Raw genomic sequence first — 21,192 nt, 5'->3', positions numbered from 1 at the left:
TGGACAACATGCAATGGGGTGAAGATGCAGGAGGGGTTGTTCCCTTGCGGGATTGGAAGGCCAGGGCTGGGTGTGAAACTCCTTGGTGGTGCTGTAAGCCGAGATGCGGGGTTTATCAGCAGTTTGTCTATGGGAGTCTCAAAGCTTTTGTTCGGTTTGAGAATGTGCCAACCTATGTATGTGGGGAAGTTGTTTCTATATTTGACAATGACCTTCGAAGGGCGATTGAGGACATCGTGGTTTGTGAGGGTCCGTTCTTCGGGGATCTCCAATGGAGGTTGGCATCACTACCTACCCGTTTTGGGGGGTTGGGTCTATGTCCGGCCGAAGATGTATCTACATATGCTTTTGTGGCTTCGAGAGCACAATCGTGGTGTTTGCAAGACCATATTTTTCGGGGTTGTGATATTTATGGGTTAGACTCTGATTATGTGTGTGTTGGATCATTTACGTACTTCACTTCCAGATTTTGATCTTATGGGGTTCTCTAATAATGACACCCCCCTCCCCCTAAAGCCCAACATGTTGTGGCGAGTGCCTTATTTGGTGGAATCGCCCAGAGTTTAGACTGAAGTTTGATCTATCCCCTCCCCAAAAGGCGGTGTTTGAATGCATTCGGGCTCAGGATTTTCTAACGGCCATCCCCATTGAAGGATTGGGCCAACATATGTTGGGTTTGGATTATCGGGCTATCCTTAAGTATCAGTTAATGATCCCTATGTTCCTTACTGATGAGCCTTGCCCAATTTTCCGCAAGGTCTGTTTGGATTCTTTTGGAGACCATGTCGTGCATTGCAAAATATTTCCTGGCTTTAAATACACATGATTTGGTTAGGGATGTTCTGTGTGATGTTCTTAAACGGCCAGGGATTTCTGCTAAAAAGGAAGCCTCTGTTAACTTTCTCACGGATCCTATTGAGGGGAGGTCTACTTTACGACTAGCTGACATTCTTGTGTTCGGTGGGCAGGGGGAAAACACGCTTGTGTGGATCTTACAGGAGTGTCTCCTCTTGTTAGGCTCAGGGACCGTGGGTTTGTTGTGGGTCAGGCTGCGATGAAGGCTGAATCGGGCAAAGTTGTTAAACACGAGAAAGCTTGTTTAGAGAATCAACATATCTTTCTCCCATTTGCTTTTGATACATTTGGTTTTTTGGCCCCAGAGGCTGTGAATTTATTTAGTAGGGTTCAGCGTGTCGTACACGGAACCTCTTCAGCTCCTAGGTCCCAAAGCTTCGTTTTTAGTAGGATTGGCTTTGCTATTCAAAAGGGGGTTGCGGCGCAGCTTGTTGTCCGTTTGCCTGCCACTTTATTATAATCGCTTTGTAGTAGCTGAATGTTAACCAGCCATCAATTATGATCATGCTCATTTGATTTCTTTTGTAATTTACTTGATTTTATTTATTTAGGGTCATAATTAAGCAATTGATAATTAGGGTCACTTTGTGTTTATTTTTATGGCTATAGGCTCTCTAATATCACCCTGTTGTTCCCAAACCAGTAAGTTGGCTCTCTAATATCGCTCTATGTTACATTCTAATCATGATAATTTAGAGAAATTACCTTTTATTTTATTAGTAAATTAATTTGACGTTTTTATTAGGCGATTAAGATGTTGGTCCAACCTAGAGTGCTGTTGTTTTCTAATTCTGCAAAAACAGCAAACAAAATAAAAACCAAAATTAATGGTTTATTTTCTTCTACCTAATGTTTCTAATTCTACATAGTCATCATGAACTTCAATTAAAGATTTTTTTGTTTATGCATCAGGTGCTTTGCCTTAGCGTGTAAATTGTGATGTGAGAGTCAGCTTGAAATCAATGGTGTGACTCTGCAATACGCCATGTAAACGACATTCATTGGAGATTTAGAGGCATGTTTTTGTCGTCTAACGGTCGTTTATATGATGTCAACAGATCCGCGCTTCCGAATCGAGTGTATATTGCGTTCTTCAAGGTAATAAACTACATTTTAAGCACTATAGGTTGATTTTATTTAGTCTTCTACAAGAGGCATTGTGATCATTAAAGCCCGGATTTTATTTGGACCATTATGCTGTCTTGGTATGGTGTTGTGTAGTATACTCTAAAAGGGTATGATGGTTGGTTTAAGCCAAAGGGACGGCGATCATTTGATTCATGTCATGGTGTGGCAAGATTTGGATGGCTTGGTTATGATGTACTATGCAACTGTTGATTTACTGCCAAAGTTGTGCCCTCATGTCTTCGCTGAACATTTGAATTATTCCAAATTTTCACTTATTGGCTACTAAAAGTAAGGTTTACTATATTTTTATCGATTATAATTTCTTAATTTACGTAAACTAATATCGTGACATTGCAAGGTTCTGACACAATATCACTACCCTTTTTTTCTAACTTATGATGTCCTTATATTATGCAGGTTTTGTTAGTACATGCTTTAGAGAAAGATATCAAGTTAATGATTTCCAAGCTGATCTTCATGATCATTAGACTATGAGCAGTTTTAAGCTTTTGATAGGTGCAATAAATCGGCGTTATTGCAAGTTCTTATTTCTTAATAATATGCTTTTTATGACATGTTTTCCTTATGTTTACCATTATACACTTCAATATACTTAGTGTGTGCTAGGCCCAGGTTTAGCCAAAATGGTATTGTGTGGATTAATTAATTCGAAAGATTTTTTATTTCAATTTTTTTAAAGTGTGGCATTGGTAAGTTTAGATAACCTTAAAAGACCGAAGTTTCACCAGTTTTGGGGTCGGTTTTTTAGTTTATATTTTAAGAATATGCTTTTATTTTAACACTATTATTAAAAATTGACATTTTAGTTTTCATGGAAAAGGTTTGAAAATTTTTGTTTTTAACTTAAAAATTAAAAATAAAATAGCAGCACCTGATAAATAGTATTTGTTTGAAAAAAAAAAGTTAACCAAAATTGGTGTTTACGGTATTGTATGCTATTGTATTTAAATGTTTTTGTGCGCAGTGTCTTCTACTTTAATTACTATTGAATGTTGTATCGATCTAGTTTGTGAACAAGAAGTAGGTGTTCAATTATGATTATAAATGTGAGGATTAATGGCCAATTTCATAACCGAAATGCAACCATAAATGTGAGGACCACGACCCAATTCCAGACAGAAACCAAGGTAAAAGCTTCATCCTTTACTAATTCATATAAAAGTAGTACAAATGATTTTTTTTTCCAGGAAGAAAGCTAAAAATTTGAGGTTGGGGTTTTTGCCATCAACCAAACGCCCATGTATGTATGCAGTTAGTATGTAAAAACTTATAGTATGGTATTAGTTGGAATTAAGGGTTTAATACTAATTTCATCAAGTGTTAGTTTGAACTTTAAAGTGTTATTTATGTATCCACTATGGTATTAATTGAAAACATTCTAAAATTTTTATAGTTATGGTCATTTGATTTACAAAACAAATAGAATGCATTTATATATTTATATATTTACATACACGCAGATGTTTTAATGTTTAGTTTTTCTTTGCTTGAACACATTTGTTCTGACTTCAGTTGAGGAATCTGCATGTAGTAGCCATTATTAATTGACGACATCTACTGACAGGTACCGCATTACCACAACAATCGTTGATGAGTCCGGATCGGCCACTACAGGTTTATTTAACGAGACAATTACCTCAATGGTTGGCATTGGGCCGAGTTAATTCACCAGGTACACACATAACTAAACAAACATACACCTACATAACTTTTAACATTTCACATAAACAAGTAAACAACTATCTAATATGCGTGTGTGTATTTCATATGTAGATACAAGCCAAACTGCCAAAGTGAGAAAAGAATGAAAGGATGAAACACTTAGGTGATGGTAGAACAAGACTAAAACTATGCAGAATGAAAGGATGAAACACTTAGGTGATGGTAGAACAAGACTAAAACTATGCATAGGTTACCTTTTGTATAACTTAAAAATAGAAGTGTATAAAGTGTTTTTAAATATACATTATATGTTCAACTTATATAAAGGCTGAACGACTGAAGAAACACTAATCGACCCCGGGCAGATTACGGATAATCTGGGGGTTAAATAGATGTTTCCCACGAGGGGTTAGATCCGGCAAAGATAGTTCTTCTGATAACCTGCAAAACAGACACCGTGAGCTCGTCACTGAGAAGGGGGGTACCTCCTTGTGACCACCCTCCGGCGTGAGAATCAGACTAGATTGCGGTTGAATATAAATGTATATTAAGGGAATGACTAGAGCAGATATCAGGTAATATATCAAGATATGAGATATGAGATAAGATGAGATCCTCCTACCATTTCAAGGTGTTAGAGTATTTATAGCCGAAGGTAGGTTTCCAAGAAGGTACAGCCGGCTGAATAGTGTTCCTGTTCTGCCAACTGTGGGCTACGCACATGCCATGCTGGTGGTTGGTGGGTAGGCAGCGGCTGATAGTGACCAGGCCGGCTGTGTACTATTCCTGTTCCACCAACTGCAGGCTATGCACGTCCTCCGACAGGTTGGTGAGTAGGCAGCGGCTAATAGTGACATACAGTACAAGAGCGTGCTGCTCGTCATACTGTTGTCAGTGAGCTGTCGTATCTTTGGTCAGATCTTTTGTCCATACCTCGTCAGGTACAGTACAAAAGATCCTCCAGTATCGTACGGACTGGCACATTTGGGCGGGAGTATTCCCGGCTTTGCTCATTCCTTCTTCAGGTGACATTACTGAATTATTATGAGAGTTAAGTGCCTTGTGCGTGTAGCCTTGCTGCGCGGGTAGCCTTCCCTGATGGCTTGTATCCGCAGCTGCGGGAACAGGCGGAGTACTTCACCATTGGGAGGCTTTTCCTGCTGGACCAGCTTGCGTACTGCGCGTAACGACGTCACGTCTCTGAGCATGGTGGGTCCTGCGGATCCAGTTGGTCTCTGCGCAGACGTCCCTTAAGTCTTGCGGGTTCAACCGCGCAGACGTCCGTTAAGGAGTCTTGCGGGTTCAACTGCGCAGACGTCCCTTTTCAAGGTGAGTCTTGCGGGTCCAACTGGGCTCTGTTGGGACCTACCTCTTCAATTCCCCCCAGTCCAATGTTCTTCTCATGAATTGTTAATAAGTGAGGTGAACTTTTGGACTTAGGCAAAGGGTTTTGAAAAGGGTTTAGTTTTAAGGTTTTCCATGGGGATTCTTCCCGCAGAAGTCCTAATGTCACGTGCAGAAATTCCCGACTTCTGCTTGATCTTTGGGTGTGATGCGGGTAGGTCTGTAACCTCCTCGCAAGTCAGGAGCGTTGAGTTCCACTTGTGTAGATTCTCCATGAGGTTTTGGTAGTTTTGAACATAGTGATCAATTATGTTTAAACAACCAATTCCATCTTGGAGGTTCAAACAATCTAGTTCTCGACGTTCCCGCTATGCGGGGATGTTATTCCCGTTTCCGCAAGCACTACCCAGAAGATCCTTCTTGGTTTCAATTCCCTGCGGAGTGCTAGGTATGTGAAGGGTTTCGCCTTGACACTGTACCCGCACTCGTCTTATTGTTACTTTACTTCCAAGGTATTCCTGGCTTCAATTCCCTGCGGGTGCTAAGTATGTGAAGGGTTTTGCCTTGACACTGTACTCGCACCCGTCTTATGGTTACTTGGTTGCCGAGGTATTCTTGGCTTCAATTCCCTGCAGGTGCTAAGTATGTGAAGGGTTTTGCCTTAACACTGTACTCGCACCTGTCTTATAGTTGGTTGCCAAGGTAAGGGGTATTTTCCCGCTTACTTTTGAATCTTTTTGAAATTTGAAGAGTTGGTGAAAGGATAAGAACAGTCCAAACTGTTGAAACGTCGTCCGACGGTTTCTTCTGACAGTGTCAGGACGTGCAGGAAGTTATGGCGACGTGACAGTATATGGTCATTCCAGGCGCTTTTTCAGGCGCGTGGGCGCGATTTTTCGGGCGCGTGGCCGCGAAATTAATGGCACGCGTCCTTTCAACAGCTGTTGCCAGCTTGCTCTTTGCCACGTGTTATAGTTTCATTGCACCTGCGATTTCTCTCTCTTCCGCATTAAATTCATCGCATTAATTGCGATGAGTATATAAAGGGCGAGAGGGTGCATCTTAGTCCACACTTTCACTTCTCTCTTCATCTTCTAAACGATTTCCGGCGAATACTCACTATTCCGTCGAGCATTCTTCTGAAATCGTTGTTTCTGTACATCCAAAACATGTCTTCCACCCGTGATTTTGAGGCCACTGCCGAGGAGTCTGAGTTGTTCGTCGAGAACCCGACGTCGACGTCCGAAAAGGACGACAAGAGCACTGCTGGCGAGTGCCAGTGCGCTCTTCCTATTGACCTCTACCAGTACATTGTCCGGAAGTTCATGCTCGAGCCGTTCGAGCCTGAGTTTCCGGAACCACACCAGACGGTGTACGATGCCCCCAAGGGCAAGGTAGGGGTGTACGCTGCATTCTTCGTTTATGGGAATCTCAGGTTCCCATTGACGAAGTTTGTATACCGTGTCTTGGAGAGGCACGGTGTGCATCTGACGGAGGTACACCCGATGGCGATCGCCAAGATCCGCCACTTTGAGTGGGTGTGCCTCATTCTTGGCGTGGAGCCCCACGTTGATCGGTTGATGACTTTCTACTCCTGGGGGTGCATCCAGGGGTGGTACACCTTGGTCAATCGAATCAAGGGTTTGAAGATCTGCGCTACCGAGCGCAGTCTTCGGTCGTGGAAGCGGGAATTTTTCTATATTTCCGCTCGCGTCGTCCCCCTTGCGATGACGTTTAAGAATGGGAGAGCGCTCCCCGCCCTTCACGCCCTCAATCACCAGGAGGCGGAGTGGTTCGCCAAGATCTCCCGGATCCAGACTCCGGTGTACCGCTTTGCGGAGTCCGGGATGGTGATGCTCGGGATGAGCCGGGTGTGGAAGGAGGCGTCACAGATTCCCATCGTCCTCGAATACGGTTTAAACTCTGTCCCTTACGGTATGCTCTGTCTTCTTTGTTGATATAGGTTTTTCTTTTAACTGTTTCTTCTTTTTATTTCAGAGGGAAACGACTTGCAGTCGCTCCTGCATCCGCGGGAGGCTGATGGTCCCGCTCGAATGGGTACTCGTGCTCTCGATGAGAACGAGTTGCCCATCTTGGAGCAAACGAGTGATCGGTTTGTGGAGGTCTACCCGCCAGGCCACCCCATTCTGAGCGCCACGCGGCCAGGTAAGGAGTTATTCAACCCTCGACCTCTCAATGCTGAAACCTCTGCTGGAATTCCTCTAATCTTGTCATCTTTTGATGAGGAATCCGCAGATGGTCCTCCGTTGGTGCGGAAAAAGAAGGCCACTGGCGCGAAGGGCAAGGCGAAGGTTGCCTCCACCGCCGATCCGGTTGTCCGGTCTGACTCGGAAACCCAGAGCGAGGAGGCGGCGGGGAACCCTGGTGGTAGTGAGACCACTGTTCCGGAGGTTGAGACGGCTGTCACCTCCGGGCTGCCCAGCGTGACGACAGTGAGCGGCGTGAAGAGGCCGGCTCCATCGGGTTCGTCCCCGCCTGTCAGAACCTTTAGGCTCAAGAAAACCCGTAAGTATAATCTTCCTTTACTTTTAACTGCATAGCTTTCCACCATTATACTTACTTCTTCTTTGTGCAGGCGTGGATGCTACCGCATTCCAGGGTGGAGCGGGTAGGAGCACCTCCGGACCCATGACGGTAGGTTTGGTCAACCTACCCGAGGCGATGACCTAGGCGTCTGCGCCTGCTTCAGTTGGTTCAGTTGCTCACCCGGTTGAGCCAACTGTTCCAACTGTGATGACATCTCCGCCGGCTGTCAGTGCCATATTTACTGATTCCTTCACTGAGCCGGCGGTGAATGTTACTGTGGATTCTTCCGCAGCCGCTGCCGCGGTTGTGAGTTCACCTCCGGTGAGTTCACCTCCGCTGGTTTCTACCAAGGCAGCCTCCGCTATGCCTCCTCCGGCGCCGGCGACTACTGCCGGTCCTTCAGGTATGTCCGGGGTTGGGGCATCAAGCCAATCTCTGCCTCCTTCCCATCTGCCTGACCTCTTGGATGGATATCCGTTAGGTTCGGGTGATGGGTTTGGCGGCTACAGGCCTGTCGTCGACCCTACAGGTGCGTTGGGTTATTTTGGCCTTTATTTTATATATATATATATATTTTATCATCTTTTCCTAACTGCTTTTTGCTTTTGCATTGTCGGATTCCAATGAAGTGTATGTTCCACGATGGAACATCCGCCGAGGAACAACCCTTCGGACGCCTGTAGAATGCGTCGAATGGGCGTGCCACGCCGCCCCCGCCGGTGCGCTGGGGGAAGCCATGTCCAACTACCAGGAGGGTAGGCTGTCGAATGAATTGCGGATTCTCCTTGCCCGGATGCAGCCGCGCGTCGAGTTACTTTGTCGTGAAAACGACAAGTTAAAGACAGCGCGTAGCCTGGAAGTGGCTCAGGCGCGGGCCATTCGGGAGGAGAACAAGAGGCTTGCAACAGTGGCTGCGGAAAAGGAGAAGGCCTTCCAGGCCCTTGAAGTTGAAGTTCAGGCCCGTCTCGAGGCCCGTTCCAAGGCTGCCCAAGCTGTTAATGAACAGCTTCGGCTGGCTAAGGAAACTGCCCAGAACGCAACTGAGAGGGCCACCAAGGCTGAAGCTGTTGCTGAGCCTCTACGTATTGAGAATGAGGAGCTTAAAGCCAAGCTAGAGAGGTTCCAGCAGGCTCATGATGCCTTGGCTATGGAAGACGCCAAGAAGCTCCAAGAGATCTTGGACCAGAGGGGCGTGCTTGACCATACTGAGCGGAAGCTAAAGGCGTTGAAGAGGCTGCTGCTAAGGAAGTGTTGCTTGCCAACCTTAACAAAAGTGAAGCCGAACGCGCCCGTAACCAAGCTCAAGCCGCCCTCCAGGAGGCTCTGGTTGCCAAGGAATGGCTTCTTCGAGAAGCGTTGTCTCAGGTATGCGTAATTTCATAATATCTTTATGCTTTTCTTTGTAAATAGAAAAGGTTTTGATACTTGTATTTTTTCTTTTAAGTTGTGCATCGAGTCTTCACGGACACATCATACGACGATGCCATGAGCGCAGCCCTCAACGCTTCTCATGAGGATGGGGAAAAGGCCGGCTTCCTGCTTGGTCTAGGGTTCGTTGAGAAAGGCATCCCGCCTTCCAACTTCCCTTTATATGATGTGGATACTGAAGTTGTATATGACCAAGCAGTGAACCAGTATGCCGCCTTCCCGCATCCGGTGGTGGAGAAGGTGAACGAAGTTGCTGCTGATGATGATGGGCTAGCCATTCTAAAGACCTTCCTTGAACCGCCACAGCCAACTGATGGTGCGGGTACAAGTGGGTTTGGAGGGAGTGGTCCTGAAGCTTGAACCTTAAGATCCCTTCCCACTGTTAGGATAGGTTTACATTGTATAGATTTATATTCATGTAGGCGGGTAGTTACCCGGCCATTCTTGTAATGAATTATTATGAAATATAAATCTTTGTGCGGGTAGGACCGCTACTTTCACTGGATGACTTGCTTTACAAACGTTATATGACTTGCTCATGCATACTTTAGTTTAAATTAGCAACCTTCCAAGTGTTCTGAATAAGTTAACCTTTGAACGTGGTAGATAATAGGTTGAAGTTTTGCTTCCTCCTTCGTGATTGTGCGGGTAAGACCGTCACTTGCACTTAGGATGGCTAAACTTACCTATATCTGACCTCCGTGGAGGAAAAAGGTTTTCCTCTTCTTTTCCTTAGAAATTTTCTAAGTGTTTAGAGTAAGTTAACCTTTGAACGTGGTAGATAATAGGTTGAAGTTTTGCTTCCTCCTTCGTGATTGTGCGGGTAAGACCGTCACTTGCACTTAGGATGGCAAAACTTTACCAATATCTGACCTGCGTGGAGGTTTTCCTCATCCTTCTGTTAGAAATTTTCTATAAGTATTTTGAATAAGTTAACCGTTCGACGCGCGATTGTCAATAGGTTAGTTCGGTTTCTTCTATCATGATTTGTGCAGTTAGGACCGGCACTTTCATTTAGTGGGATCACCAAACTTTACCTATAACTGACCTGCGTGAAGGTTTTCCATTTATTGTGTTTACGCGGGTTTTGCCGCCGTCCACACGCAACGATTTCTTTCCCTACTTATGTATGCGGTGAAAACCGGCATATCAGTGTGGAAAGTTCATAAGTAAATGTAAGACCATCAGCGTCAATGTGATAAGGAGAATCATTTCCATTAGAAGTGGCTCTGGGCCTTTTCTTTTACAAGTTTGGAATTGATCTACATGCAGATTGTGTAATTGAGCTCCATTCCATGTTCTTGGGAGTGTCATCGAGCCTTTCGAGCCGATATGCACTTAGTTCGGAATCTCGTTGTTTACGCAGTATGTAGTCTCCAACATTGAAGCTGCAGTTTTATTCGTGTTTTCCCCAACTGGGGTTCTACACTCATCAGCCTGCTCAGCGTTCGTTACGCCACGAGGTGCGCGAGCGTCCCATCTCTGACAAATGCTTCGACGATGTCTTTCACGTCTGTGCATTCTTCAGTGTTGTGGCCTTTTGTCCTGTGAAAGTCACAGTATTTGCTCCGATCAGCATTGTGACGATGTCGGATTATTGGAGCCTTTGGCCATGGGAGCTTCTCAGTGGCGAATATCTCGGTGACGCTTTTGGTGAGTGGCGTCCATCTGGAGTTCTGGTTCGACGGTACGTTATCCCTTCCGCCTAACCGATGTTGCAAGCCGGATTAGGTGTCAAAGTTTACCCTTGACTGCCAAATGCCTAGCTTCTGCTTTTTGTTTAGTCGGGCGGTATGGACGTTGTCTTCTCTTGTTTTCTGGGTGTAGAGGTTTGTGCTCTGGGGGAGATCTCTACCCAGTTGTCTCTCCGTTTCCGCAAAGCGTTTAGCTGCTGTCATGATGGCATCCCATGTGGATGGCATGCCATCTTTACCCGTTAAGGTGCGGATGAGCTCTGGGTCTTTCGCGCCCTGGATGAAAGCAGCGCGAACAAGATCTTCGCTAATATTACCCAGACTTAGCTTCTTTGAGTTGAAACGAGTGATGAAGTCTGGCAAAGATTCATCTTCCTCTCGAATGCAATTGAGGATTGTCCATTGCTATTCGGTATACTTTCTTTGTTGGCTGAAGTGTTGGCTAAACTTCTGTTGGAAGTCTGCCCAATCGTAGATGTGGTTGACCGGTAGACGATCGAACCACGCTCTAGCTGGCCCAACAAGCGTCATTTGGAACATGTAACACCACGTAGGTTCCGTCCAATTACTGACGGTTGCCCCCGCTATGAATCTGTTCAAATGATCGTCTGGATCAGATATACCATCGTAAGTGCCGATGTTGGACATCTGTTTGGCACTTTTCGGGGCGATTGCTTCCGCAATGTCCCTTGCAAATTTGGACGTTCCCGCATTTGCCGCAGTTGGTCTAAATGTTTTGGAGAAGTCACGTGGGTTTCCACCCGCGTTTTTTGGTTTGAAGGTTTCTCCAAAATGCCTTCTCGGTTGGGAGTCCGTTTCCTTACGCTTCCCTTTCGCCCTATGACGAGGGTTTGCGTCACTATCGGATTCCGCCGAATCATCGTCCAAGTACTCTACGAATCATCAGCCTGTTGGAGTGAACGCAAGCGTTCATCCAACTCAGCTTGGAATTCTTTTTGACGTGCTTCCGCCCACGCTTTAACTTCATCGAGTGTTTGGCGGGGGAGCCTCGTTCGTTGTCTCTCTAACTGGGTATCGGTGAATCCCAGTGAAAGATTATTTACTGCACTTGCCTCAGCTTGGGTAACCGGGGTAGTGTTCGTAAAAACTGTGTAGTCGCCGGTATTCCCCCTAGTAGCTGGGGTTGTGGTTACCAGTATTTCTTGGTCACTTGCTGGTTTTGGGACCGAAGTAACTTTAACCATCTTTCCAGAAGTTTTGAGAAAACTGAGAATTAAGTTCTAGCTTTTATGCACGGATGGCGCCAATGAAGAAACACTAATCGACCCCGGGCAGATTACGGATAATCTGGGGGTTAAATAGATGTTTCCCACGAGGGGTTAGATCCGACAAAGATGGTTCTTCTGATAACCTGCAAAACAGACACCGTGAGCTCGTCACTGAGAAGGGGGGTACCTCCTTGTGACCACCCTCCGGCGTGAGAATCAGACTAGATTGCGGTTGAATATAAATGTATATTAAGGGAATGACTAGAGCAGATATCAGGTAATATATCAAGATATGAGATATGAGATAAGATGAGATCCTCCTACCATTCCAAGGTGTTGGAGTATTTATAGCCGAAGGTAGGTTTCCAAGAAGGTACAGCCGGCTGAATAGTGTTCCTGTTCTGCCAACTGTGGGCTACGCACATGCCATGCTGGTGGTTGGTGGGTAGGCAGCGGCTGATAGTGACCAGGCCGGCTGTGTACTATTCCTGTTCCACCAACTGCAGGCTATGCACGTCCTCCGACAGGTTGGTGAGTAGGCAGCGGCTAATAGTGACATACAGTACAAGAGCGTGCTGCTCGTCATACTGTTGTCAGTGAGCTGTCGTATCTTTGGTCAGATCTTTTGTCCATACCTCGTCAGGTACAGTACAAAAGATCCTCCAGTATCGTACGGACTGGCACATTTGGGCGGGAGTATTCCCGGCTTTGCTCATTCCTTCTTCAGGTGACATTACTGAATTATTATGAGAGTTATGTGCCTTGTGCGTGTAGCCTTGTTGCGCGGGTAGCCTTCCCTGATGGCTTGTATCCGCAGCTGCGGGAACAGGCGGAGTACTTCACCATTGGGAGGCTTTTCCTGCGGGACCAGCTTTCGTACTGCGCGTAAGGACGTCACGTCTCTGAGCATGGTGGGTCCTGCGGATCCAGTTGGTCTCTGCGCAGACGTCCCTTAAGTCTTGCTGGTTCAACCGCCCAGACGTCCGATAAGGAGTCTTGCGGGTTCAACTGCGCAGACGTCCCTTTTCAAGGTGAGTCTTGCGGGTCCAACTGGGCTCTGCTGCGCAGACGTCCCTTAAGTCTTACGGGTCCAACTGGGCTCTGCTGGGACCATGGCCATATTATGATACAACAGCTGTGGTTTCAACGTCTAATCAATTATATAGTCACATACCCGGCGCAACGCGCTAGGTGTAAAAACTAGTTTGTTTCTATAAATGTTTTGGTTTAGTATTTTTTGTGTTGGTGATATTGCTAGATTTGATATGTTTCTTGGCAAACAATATTCTTTTAGTACGATTGACTTTTGTGTTGATCAACATACTCATTTTCTCTTACGTACTTTAATTCCTTGTGGTTTTTATTCCCAAGGACCACTCACCGTTTAATATTAAGATTCATATGATTTCACAAGCATGTCCATAAAGAAATAAAAATTTTCATATTAAATAAACTTGATTTCCTTAACAATGGCTATGTAATTTCTTGATATGTTTACATTAATATGTTGTATCAAATTTAAAATTTGATATGTAATTTCAATATTCATAACTTTATATCTTTTATAGTTTAGTAAACAATTTTCTTGCTCATTTGTTGCTATATTTTATTCAAACGATCATTCATATTGTAATTTTAAACACCTGCTAATAAATCTATTATTTGACTAAATAGTAGATTTATTAGCAGGCAGTGGTGAATCTAGACTCGAAACCAAGCCGTAGCGCTCAAAAAAAATTCCCCATATTTAATACAATGTTAACAAAACAAATATAAATAACACGACAACAAATAAATTTAAACTAACTGGGTTAACGAACCAACAATGACGGATCTATGTTGGACTGTAAATATCTCCTCTTTGGTTTTTGATAGCTTGAAACCAAACCATTACATCTTTTTCATTTACTTTATCAAGCGATTCTCTTTAGTTTCTAATTTTATGTCAAACCGTTTGTAATCTTCAAAGATTACAAAGGGTTAATGACTTAATGGGTTAATGCTAGTTAAATTTAATCTTTAAATTTATGTCAAATCGTTTGTTCATATAAATATAAAATTTAAAAATTCATATATATAATTGACATTACAATTTCTAACCGTGTAATGCACGGGTCAATAACCTAGTATCAAATACATGAAAAAACTTTGAATTATTAAAATCTATTATCTCTATCTTAGAAGAGTGAAAGCGAATTTTAAAAGAAAACCTTAAAATCTTTATAATAATAATAATAACAGGACAAATAATAAGTAGTTATTTATTTTATATATGCATTGTTAAATGCTTGTTTTATTTCTTATATTCGTGTCCAACATTTAAGTAATACTGGTTTACCAAACAATTTTAAATAGCATAATCAAAATAAACTTTAAATGTGTGACTAGATAAGCTCATTTGTTAGAAACAAATAGGTGACATATAGGAGAATATTGCTTAACTAAAACATGTGTACCATATATAAAACCACTAACATACCAAACAACCATATGGAAAAAGCACCTTGTAACCATAATTCTAAAATCCCAAATGACACTTCATACCATAACACTTCAAACCATCAATAACTTTTAACTTCCACAAGCCATGCATTCCTCACGGTTCATCAAAGAGCACACCATCTGTGACATTTTCGTGCTGTCGTCCTCATCACCCACTTTTGGCTCCGTGTTTGAATCCTGCATCAATTATCAAGAGCATGTTACTTGTTGAAGTTTGAATATAACAAACTAGAATAAAAGTCAACTCACCTTAAGAAGAGAAGTGTCAACAGTAAACTTTATCGCATCCGCTGCAGCACGCGACCTCAGATAATACATTCCTGTTTTCAGACCCTATTGCACACGCCAAGAAACATTTACAAGTTATGTAACAATTTTACATAATTATTTAAGGATAACTCATGTTCATATATTTGATACCTTAGACCAAGCATGAAAGTGCAATGACGTCAGCTTGCCAAAATTTGGTTGGTCCATATGTATATTCAGACTTTGACTTTGGTCAATGTAGCATCCACGGTCAACAGCCATGTCAACCAGAGTCCTTTGTTTAATCTCCCACACAGTCCTAATCAATCCATATTGCTTAAAATAAGAACAATAACAACAATAAAACCACAAAGAAAATTTAATTTTAAAAGAAATCTTACTTGTAAATATCTTTCAGTTTTAGAGGAAGCTGAGATATTTTCTGAACAGAACCATCCTCGTATATGATCTGGTTCTTTAAGGTAGGAGACCAAAGTCCCATTTCAGTTAGATCATGCAATAAATGCTTGTTCACCACAACAAACTCACCACTGCATAAGGAAATTAGTTGCTTGTTAAAAGTTGTATATAACTTTTTTGTTTTCTAAGGTACGACAAATGGGTTACCTTAAAACTCGGCGGCTGTAGATATTGGAAGTGTATGGCTCAAAACACTCATTGTTTCCAAGAATTTGACTCGTTGAAGCGGTTGGCATTGGCGCTACGAGAAGTGAGTTTCGTACACCGTTTTTGGATATCATTGAACGGAGTGCGGTCCAGTCCCATTTATCAGATGGAGTTACACCCCACATGTCTGGTTGTAGAATTCCCTAAACATATAATATACATTATACAATATTGTTGCTAATGTTACTGTTACTAGTCACTACAACATTTATGCTTTAATTAAGGGCTTCAATCATGTCAGGTTGGCAGGTTGACTTTTTGAACCAATCACATCCCATTTTCTATATGCCAAAAAAAACATTAGAGGCATATACATATATCCCCTTCCTAAGTTCCCTTATTACATATTTATCCAACCCTAACCAGCACATGTTTAAAACTGTGTAACCTGAACAAAACATTTAGCATGTTTATAACGGTTGGCAGGTGATAACCCTATCATGGACCAATTACTAAATTGGTCAACCCCCAAACACTGCCCAATTAACTAAAAAGATCAACCCAAACACGGCCCATTTAACTAAACAAGTCAACCAAACATAAACCATTTATCTAAACAGGCCAACCAAACATAACCCATTTAACTAAACAGGTCAACCAAACATAAACTGTTTATCTAAACAAGCCAATAAACACAACCCATTCAACTAAACAGGGCAACCCAACATGACCATTTTTAAACTTAAATACCAACTCATGTTTCAGGTAACCCTGAAAATTGACACCCATAATTTAATTTAATTTTAAATAAACGGAACTGCACTTTGAACGTTTTTAACAAATGAAAATATTCACCTTGCTAACAGGGCACCCACTGTATGTTTCATAAGTTCCTTCTTTTTCAGCCAACTCAGATGAAGTTTTCAGAGCATGATAATATATCGTCTCAAATATGTCTTTATTCAACTGTTGAGCCTGCAATTTTAACCAAATAGCCATTTGGTCAACAAGCCAAAACCATGTTTTCAATTCATAAAACAACCCAAATCATGTAATATCTAATAACACAACTTCTGTAACTATTACCTGTAGAGAATCAAACGGCATACCAAGCAGAATAAAAGTATCTGCAAGACCCTGAACACCAATGCCAATTGGCCTGTGTCTTAAATTTGACCTTCTTGCAGTTTCAACCGGGTAGTAATTGACATCAATAATTTTATTCAGATTTGTCGTAACAATTGATGTGATCTGCAAAAAAGCAAAGTTATTAAGAATCATATTCCAAACTATAAAATCTTTCCAAGTTAAAAAAAATATGAAAACTAACCTCAGCTAGTTTGTCAAAATCAAAGTATCGGTTTGCAGAATCTTTGCTGCCAACAAGCTTTGACGGTTGAGATTCAGCTGGAACTCCCTAAAACATAATATTAAAAATAAGCATAACCGAAAAGAGTGAAATGAGAAATTATTATTATTCATTAATAATAGTACAGACCTTTTCTCTCACATAACGTGGTAATGCAATTGATGCAAGATTACACACAGCAGTTTCGGTTGGACTTGTGTACTCGATAATCTCAGTACAGAGATTCGAAGACTTTATGGTACCAAGATTCTGTTGGTTGCTTTTTCTGTTACATGTGTCCTAACAAGAAAAAACAAATATATTAATATTATAGATTCAATGCTGGTTGCTTTTTCTGTTACCAGGGGAGGCTCGGAGGGTGTGCGAGCCGTACCATCGGCCGAGGCACATAAGTTTCAGGAGCACAAACTTTTTATACATATTACATAAATATGTTTTTTGGTGTTAAAAATAAGGTTATTTGCACTGGTTTATGAGATAATTACATGCACAGAATGAATTCTGCTTATAATAAATCGTTCGATAAAAGTTTTATCCATGCACATTAGCGAATAAAATTTTTTTGTTAAGGCCTACGGGCCTTTTCTTTTTGGCTCGGCCGAGGTATTTAAATTCTCGGAGACGGCCCTGTATGTTACATGTGACAGAGTAAAACTACAAATGTAGAAGATCCCGGGCTCGACTAGGTTGGAGCTCAACTCATTTCAAGCACATTTTTTAAAGCTTGGCTCACAAGTAGTTTCTCAAACTCCGAGCCCATTTATTATTTATTACTTTAATTATAAAACTTTATATACGTAACTACAATCTTTATATAAACACAAAATCTTATTTATAGATAAAATTGACCTACTTTGGAAAAGGGTTACAAAAATGTCCCCCTCTAACTTATCTTTAATGATGAGTTAGAAAATCTAACACATCTTTGACAACGTGTTTGTAATTACATCCTCAAAGATGCATTAGACTTCCAAACACATGGTCAACGACATGTTAGCCTCTTCCTCGTTTCTTTTTAATATGATATTTAATATAACTAATTCTACTTATATTTGTTTTTTATAACTATTAAAATATAAAGTTTTATATTGTTTCAACTATACCGATAAAACATGCTTATTTTTATCTATATGTTGACATAAATTTTACTTCAAACCAGGGTCAAATTTTATGAACATTTCGGTATTAATTTGACACAGCTCGGGTTTAAGTAAGTTTATGTCGGTTCATAGAAAAAAAATTACCTTGAAAAGCATGTAAGGGGTCCCTGTTTCAATCTGGGCTTTCAAAACTTCAAACCAAAGATTCTGTGCCTGCACTACTTTCTTAGCTTTCCCCTGTGTTAATAACAAAAGGTTAGTAATAAATAAGAAAAATAGCATAATAACACATTTGAATATGGAATCATGCCTGTTTTTCATATTGGATATAAAGATTTTCAAACTCCTGACCCCAACAATCAGCCAAACCAGGTGCCTCGTTCGGGCAAAATAAAGACCATGTGCCGTTACTTTGAACTCTTTCCATAAACAAATCAGGTACCCAAAGAGCATAAAATAGATCACGAGCCCGTTGTTCTTCCTAAATAATTCATATTATAACAAAATAATGTTACTTCACCTTGTCTTGCAAAAAATACTAGTCATAGTTTATACTAATCCAAGTGTTTTCAAATTTCTACCTTTCCATGGTTCTTTCTCAAATCAAGAAACTCAAATATGTCAGCATGCCATGGTTCTAAATAAACAGCAAACGCACCTAATGTTTCAAAACAAATTATTAAAAATTACATGACCGAATAAAACCATAGAATGTGAAAAAATAACAGAACACTTACCCTTTCGCTTGCCACCTCCTTGGTCAACATAGCGTGCGGTGTCGTTAAACACACGAAGCATTGGGATAATGCCATTCGATGTGCCATTTGTACCGCGTATGTAACTTCCGGTTGAACGAATGTTATGAACCGAAACACCAATCCCACCTGCAGATTTGCTAATAACAGCACATTCTTTCAAAGTGTCGTATATGCCTTCAATGCTATCATCTTTCATGCACAACAGGAAGCAGCTGCTCAACTACAAAAGCACGTGGTTGAATAAAGGCATAAGCATAAATCAGATTAAAAACATAAAGAAGAGTTGTTCATACTTGAGGCCTTGGTGTCCCTGCGTTGAAGAGAGTCGGAGAAGCATGAGTGAACCATCTCTGTGACATCAAATGATAAGTTTTGATTACGGAATCAATGTCATCTTTATGAATGCCAACCGCAACCCTCATTAGCATATGTTGAGGCCTCTCAACAACCTTCCCTTTGATCTTCAACAGATATGATCTCTCAAGGGTTTTAAAACCGAAATAATCATAATCAAAGTCACGATCGTAAATGATCTCACTATCCAGCCTAGCCGAATGCTGATAAATAAATAAATGTCATAAACCAGTTAATAATATGATCTACAAAACCACATACAGTATACACACACCTTCATGATGATTTCATAAACATCATCTGCAACAAGTGGAGCCTTCTGCCCGGATCTCTCACTGATGTGAGAGTACATATCCTTAATTCTGAACAGGTCCTTAAATAATAAGATCAAGCTATTTGATTACATATTGTTTAGGCATACATTAATTCAAACTCACTCACGTTTCAGAAAACGATTTCTTAGTGTTCTTATGCAGATTTGACACCACAATCCTAGCAGCAAGCTGTAACATCACAAATTAACCAACACAATTGTATGTATAATTAGTTATTTAGACCTAAATTCATCATAATCTAGATAAACATACCGAAGCGTAATCAGGATGATTGGCAGTCATGGCAGCGGCAGTTTCAGCGGCAAGCTCATCAAGCTGGCTTGTGGTGACACCTTTGTAGACACCAGCACAGACTTTCTGGGAAACAAGGACCGGATCACAGTGTTCGATGCTGAGTCCGTAACTGAGTTTCTTCAACCGAGCAGTGATTTTGTCGAAATGCACCGTCTCTTGACGCCCATCTCTCTTAACCACATACATCTCGTCTTGTTACTTGGGGGTGGCTTTGATATGATGATATGAGTCAACAGGCGGGTTGCTTATATAGTGAAGTGGAGGCGTCTTTTGAATTTTGGATTTAGGGTTTCCCTCGAATTATTGGGTTTCCCGCCACTTGGGTGGGTCATTGGTAATTTCATTTGGGACCACCCACCAGAAAGAAACTAGATCTAACCTTTTTCTTTTTCTTTTTCTTTTTTTTTTTATAAAAAAGCAGTATCACTTAAGATAATGTGACCTGGTTATAGTTTAACTAGTTTGATTCTCTTGCGTAACGTGAGTTTATTTAAGTTTTTGTTTTTAGTCGCTTCTATTTTATGATAATTTATTTTAATTTTTAACGTTATTTGTTTTAATTTAATACATATATATTAGTTTGTTATTATATTTTTTTGCGTTTGGGTATTTTTAATTGAGATATGTAGGTTTTCTAGATTTTTAACGAACAAAAATACACAAACACGAACATGTTGATTTTTTTAAATAAACAAACATGAACACAAATATTTGTCTAATGAAAAAGGGGACGCTGATGTAGTTTACAATGGCAAGTAGTATCGGAAGTTAACCGACGATGGAGATGATAGACCAGCAATGGAGAACATGTAAAGAAGATAAATTAAATTATGGTTTGAGGATAAAAGTATTTATCAATAAATAAGATCTTATAACCTATTTGAAGAAAAACGGACGGGGTTCGGGTATACCCATCCCTTTTGTTTCGGGTTTCGGGTATACCCGTCAAGCTTGGGATTTTTTGTCATCCCTAATTCTCCTTTCTCTCTCCTTTTTCTCCTTTCTTCCCTCACAAATTCATTTTTTTCCACAAGAATTTCATCACACCATCTCTTCTCCACATCACTTCTCTCATCCCCTCACCCTTTTTCTCTAAAAAAAAACGTATAAAGATTTTTTTTATTGTGATTGCTTTTAAAGCTTGAAAACACAAACTCCGGTTTTGTAGTTTATTCAAATAAGATAGATGTGATCAGTTTTGTAGTAGGATATATAAGCTTGTAAACAAAGTGAACGAAGATGAATAAGGGCATGTTCGTGCTTTGTTCATTTAACTTTAAACAAACATGAATAGTTAATCATACAAATATTTGTGTTCATGTTTATTCGTTTAAAAAATGAACATGTTCATATTTGTTTATGTTCGTTCGTTTAATATCTAATCGACCAGCTCACGAACATAACTAAACAAATTTATACATAAACGAGCATATGTATGAACGAACGCAGACAAACATAACCTACATAAATGAACACACTTAATTGAACATAAGCGAAGATTCACGAACATAAATGAATAAACGGAACGAATGTTCATGTTCATTCGTTTATAACTTTCCGTTAAACAATTTACGAATAACTCATTGATCGTTTGGTTTATTTACATGTATAATTATATAATTATATGGACTCACGTAATTACATTCAGAACTCGTCCATCATATTCCTATTCCAACCTTAAACTTTGAAAAAAAAA

General features: G+C 41.1%; 1 protein-coding gene across 1 annotated transcript; it reads right to left on the bottom strand.

Moving 5' to 3' along the window:
* Window positions 1-14,387: 14,387 nt before the first annotated feature.
* LOC143572820 (ribonucleoside-diphosphate reductase large subunit-like) lies at window positions 14,388-19,687 on the bottom strand. The gene is made up of 17 exons (XM_077057870.1): window positions 19,455-19,687; window positions 19,309-19,370; window positions 19,142-19,229; window positions 18,807-19,070; window positions 18,493-18,733; window positions 18,337-18,413; window positions 18,066-18,236; window positions 17,900-17,992; window positions 16,785-16,934; window positions 16,617-16,703; window positions 16,373-16,537; window positions 16,142-16,261; window positions 15,287-15,489; window positions 15,061-15,210; window positions 14,831-14,978; window positions 14,660-14,743; window positions 14,388-14,587 (listed from the first exon to the last, which is right to left on the bottom strand). Exons 1-17 carry the CDS (start codon window positions 19,680-19,682, stop codon window positions 14,480-14,482), a joined length of 2,439 nt encoding a protein of 812 aa, XP_076913985.1. The 5' UTR covers window positions 19,683-19,687; the 3' UTR covers window positions 14,388-14,479.
* Between the last annotated feature and the right edge of the window lie 1,505 nt (window positions 19,688-21,192).

The sequence above is a fragment of the Bidens hawaiensis genome, unplaced genomic scaffold (genome assembly GCF_021521415.1).
Source record: "Bidens hawaiensis isolate Kalapana, Puna unplaced genomic scaffold, B.hawaiensis_p1.1 tig00026016_1, whole genome shotgun sequence".
NCBI classification, from domain to species: domain Eukaryota; kingdom Viridiplantae; phylum Streptophyta; class Magnoliopsida; order Asterales; family Asteraceae; genus Bidens; species Bidens hawaiensis.
Note: the sequence above shows the minus strand (reverse complement) of the source record. Positions and strands in the feature narration are given on the sequence as shown.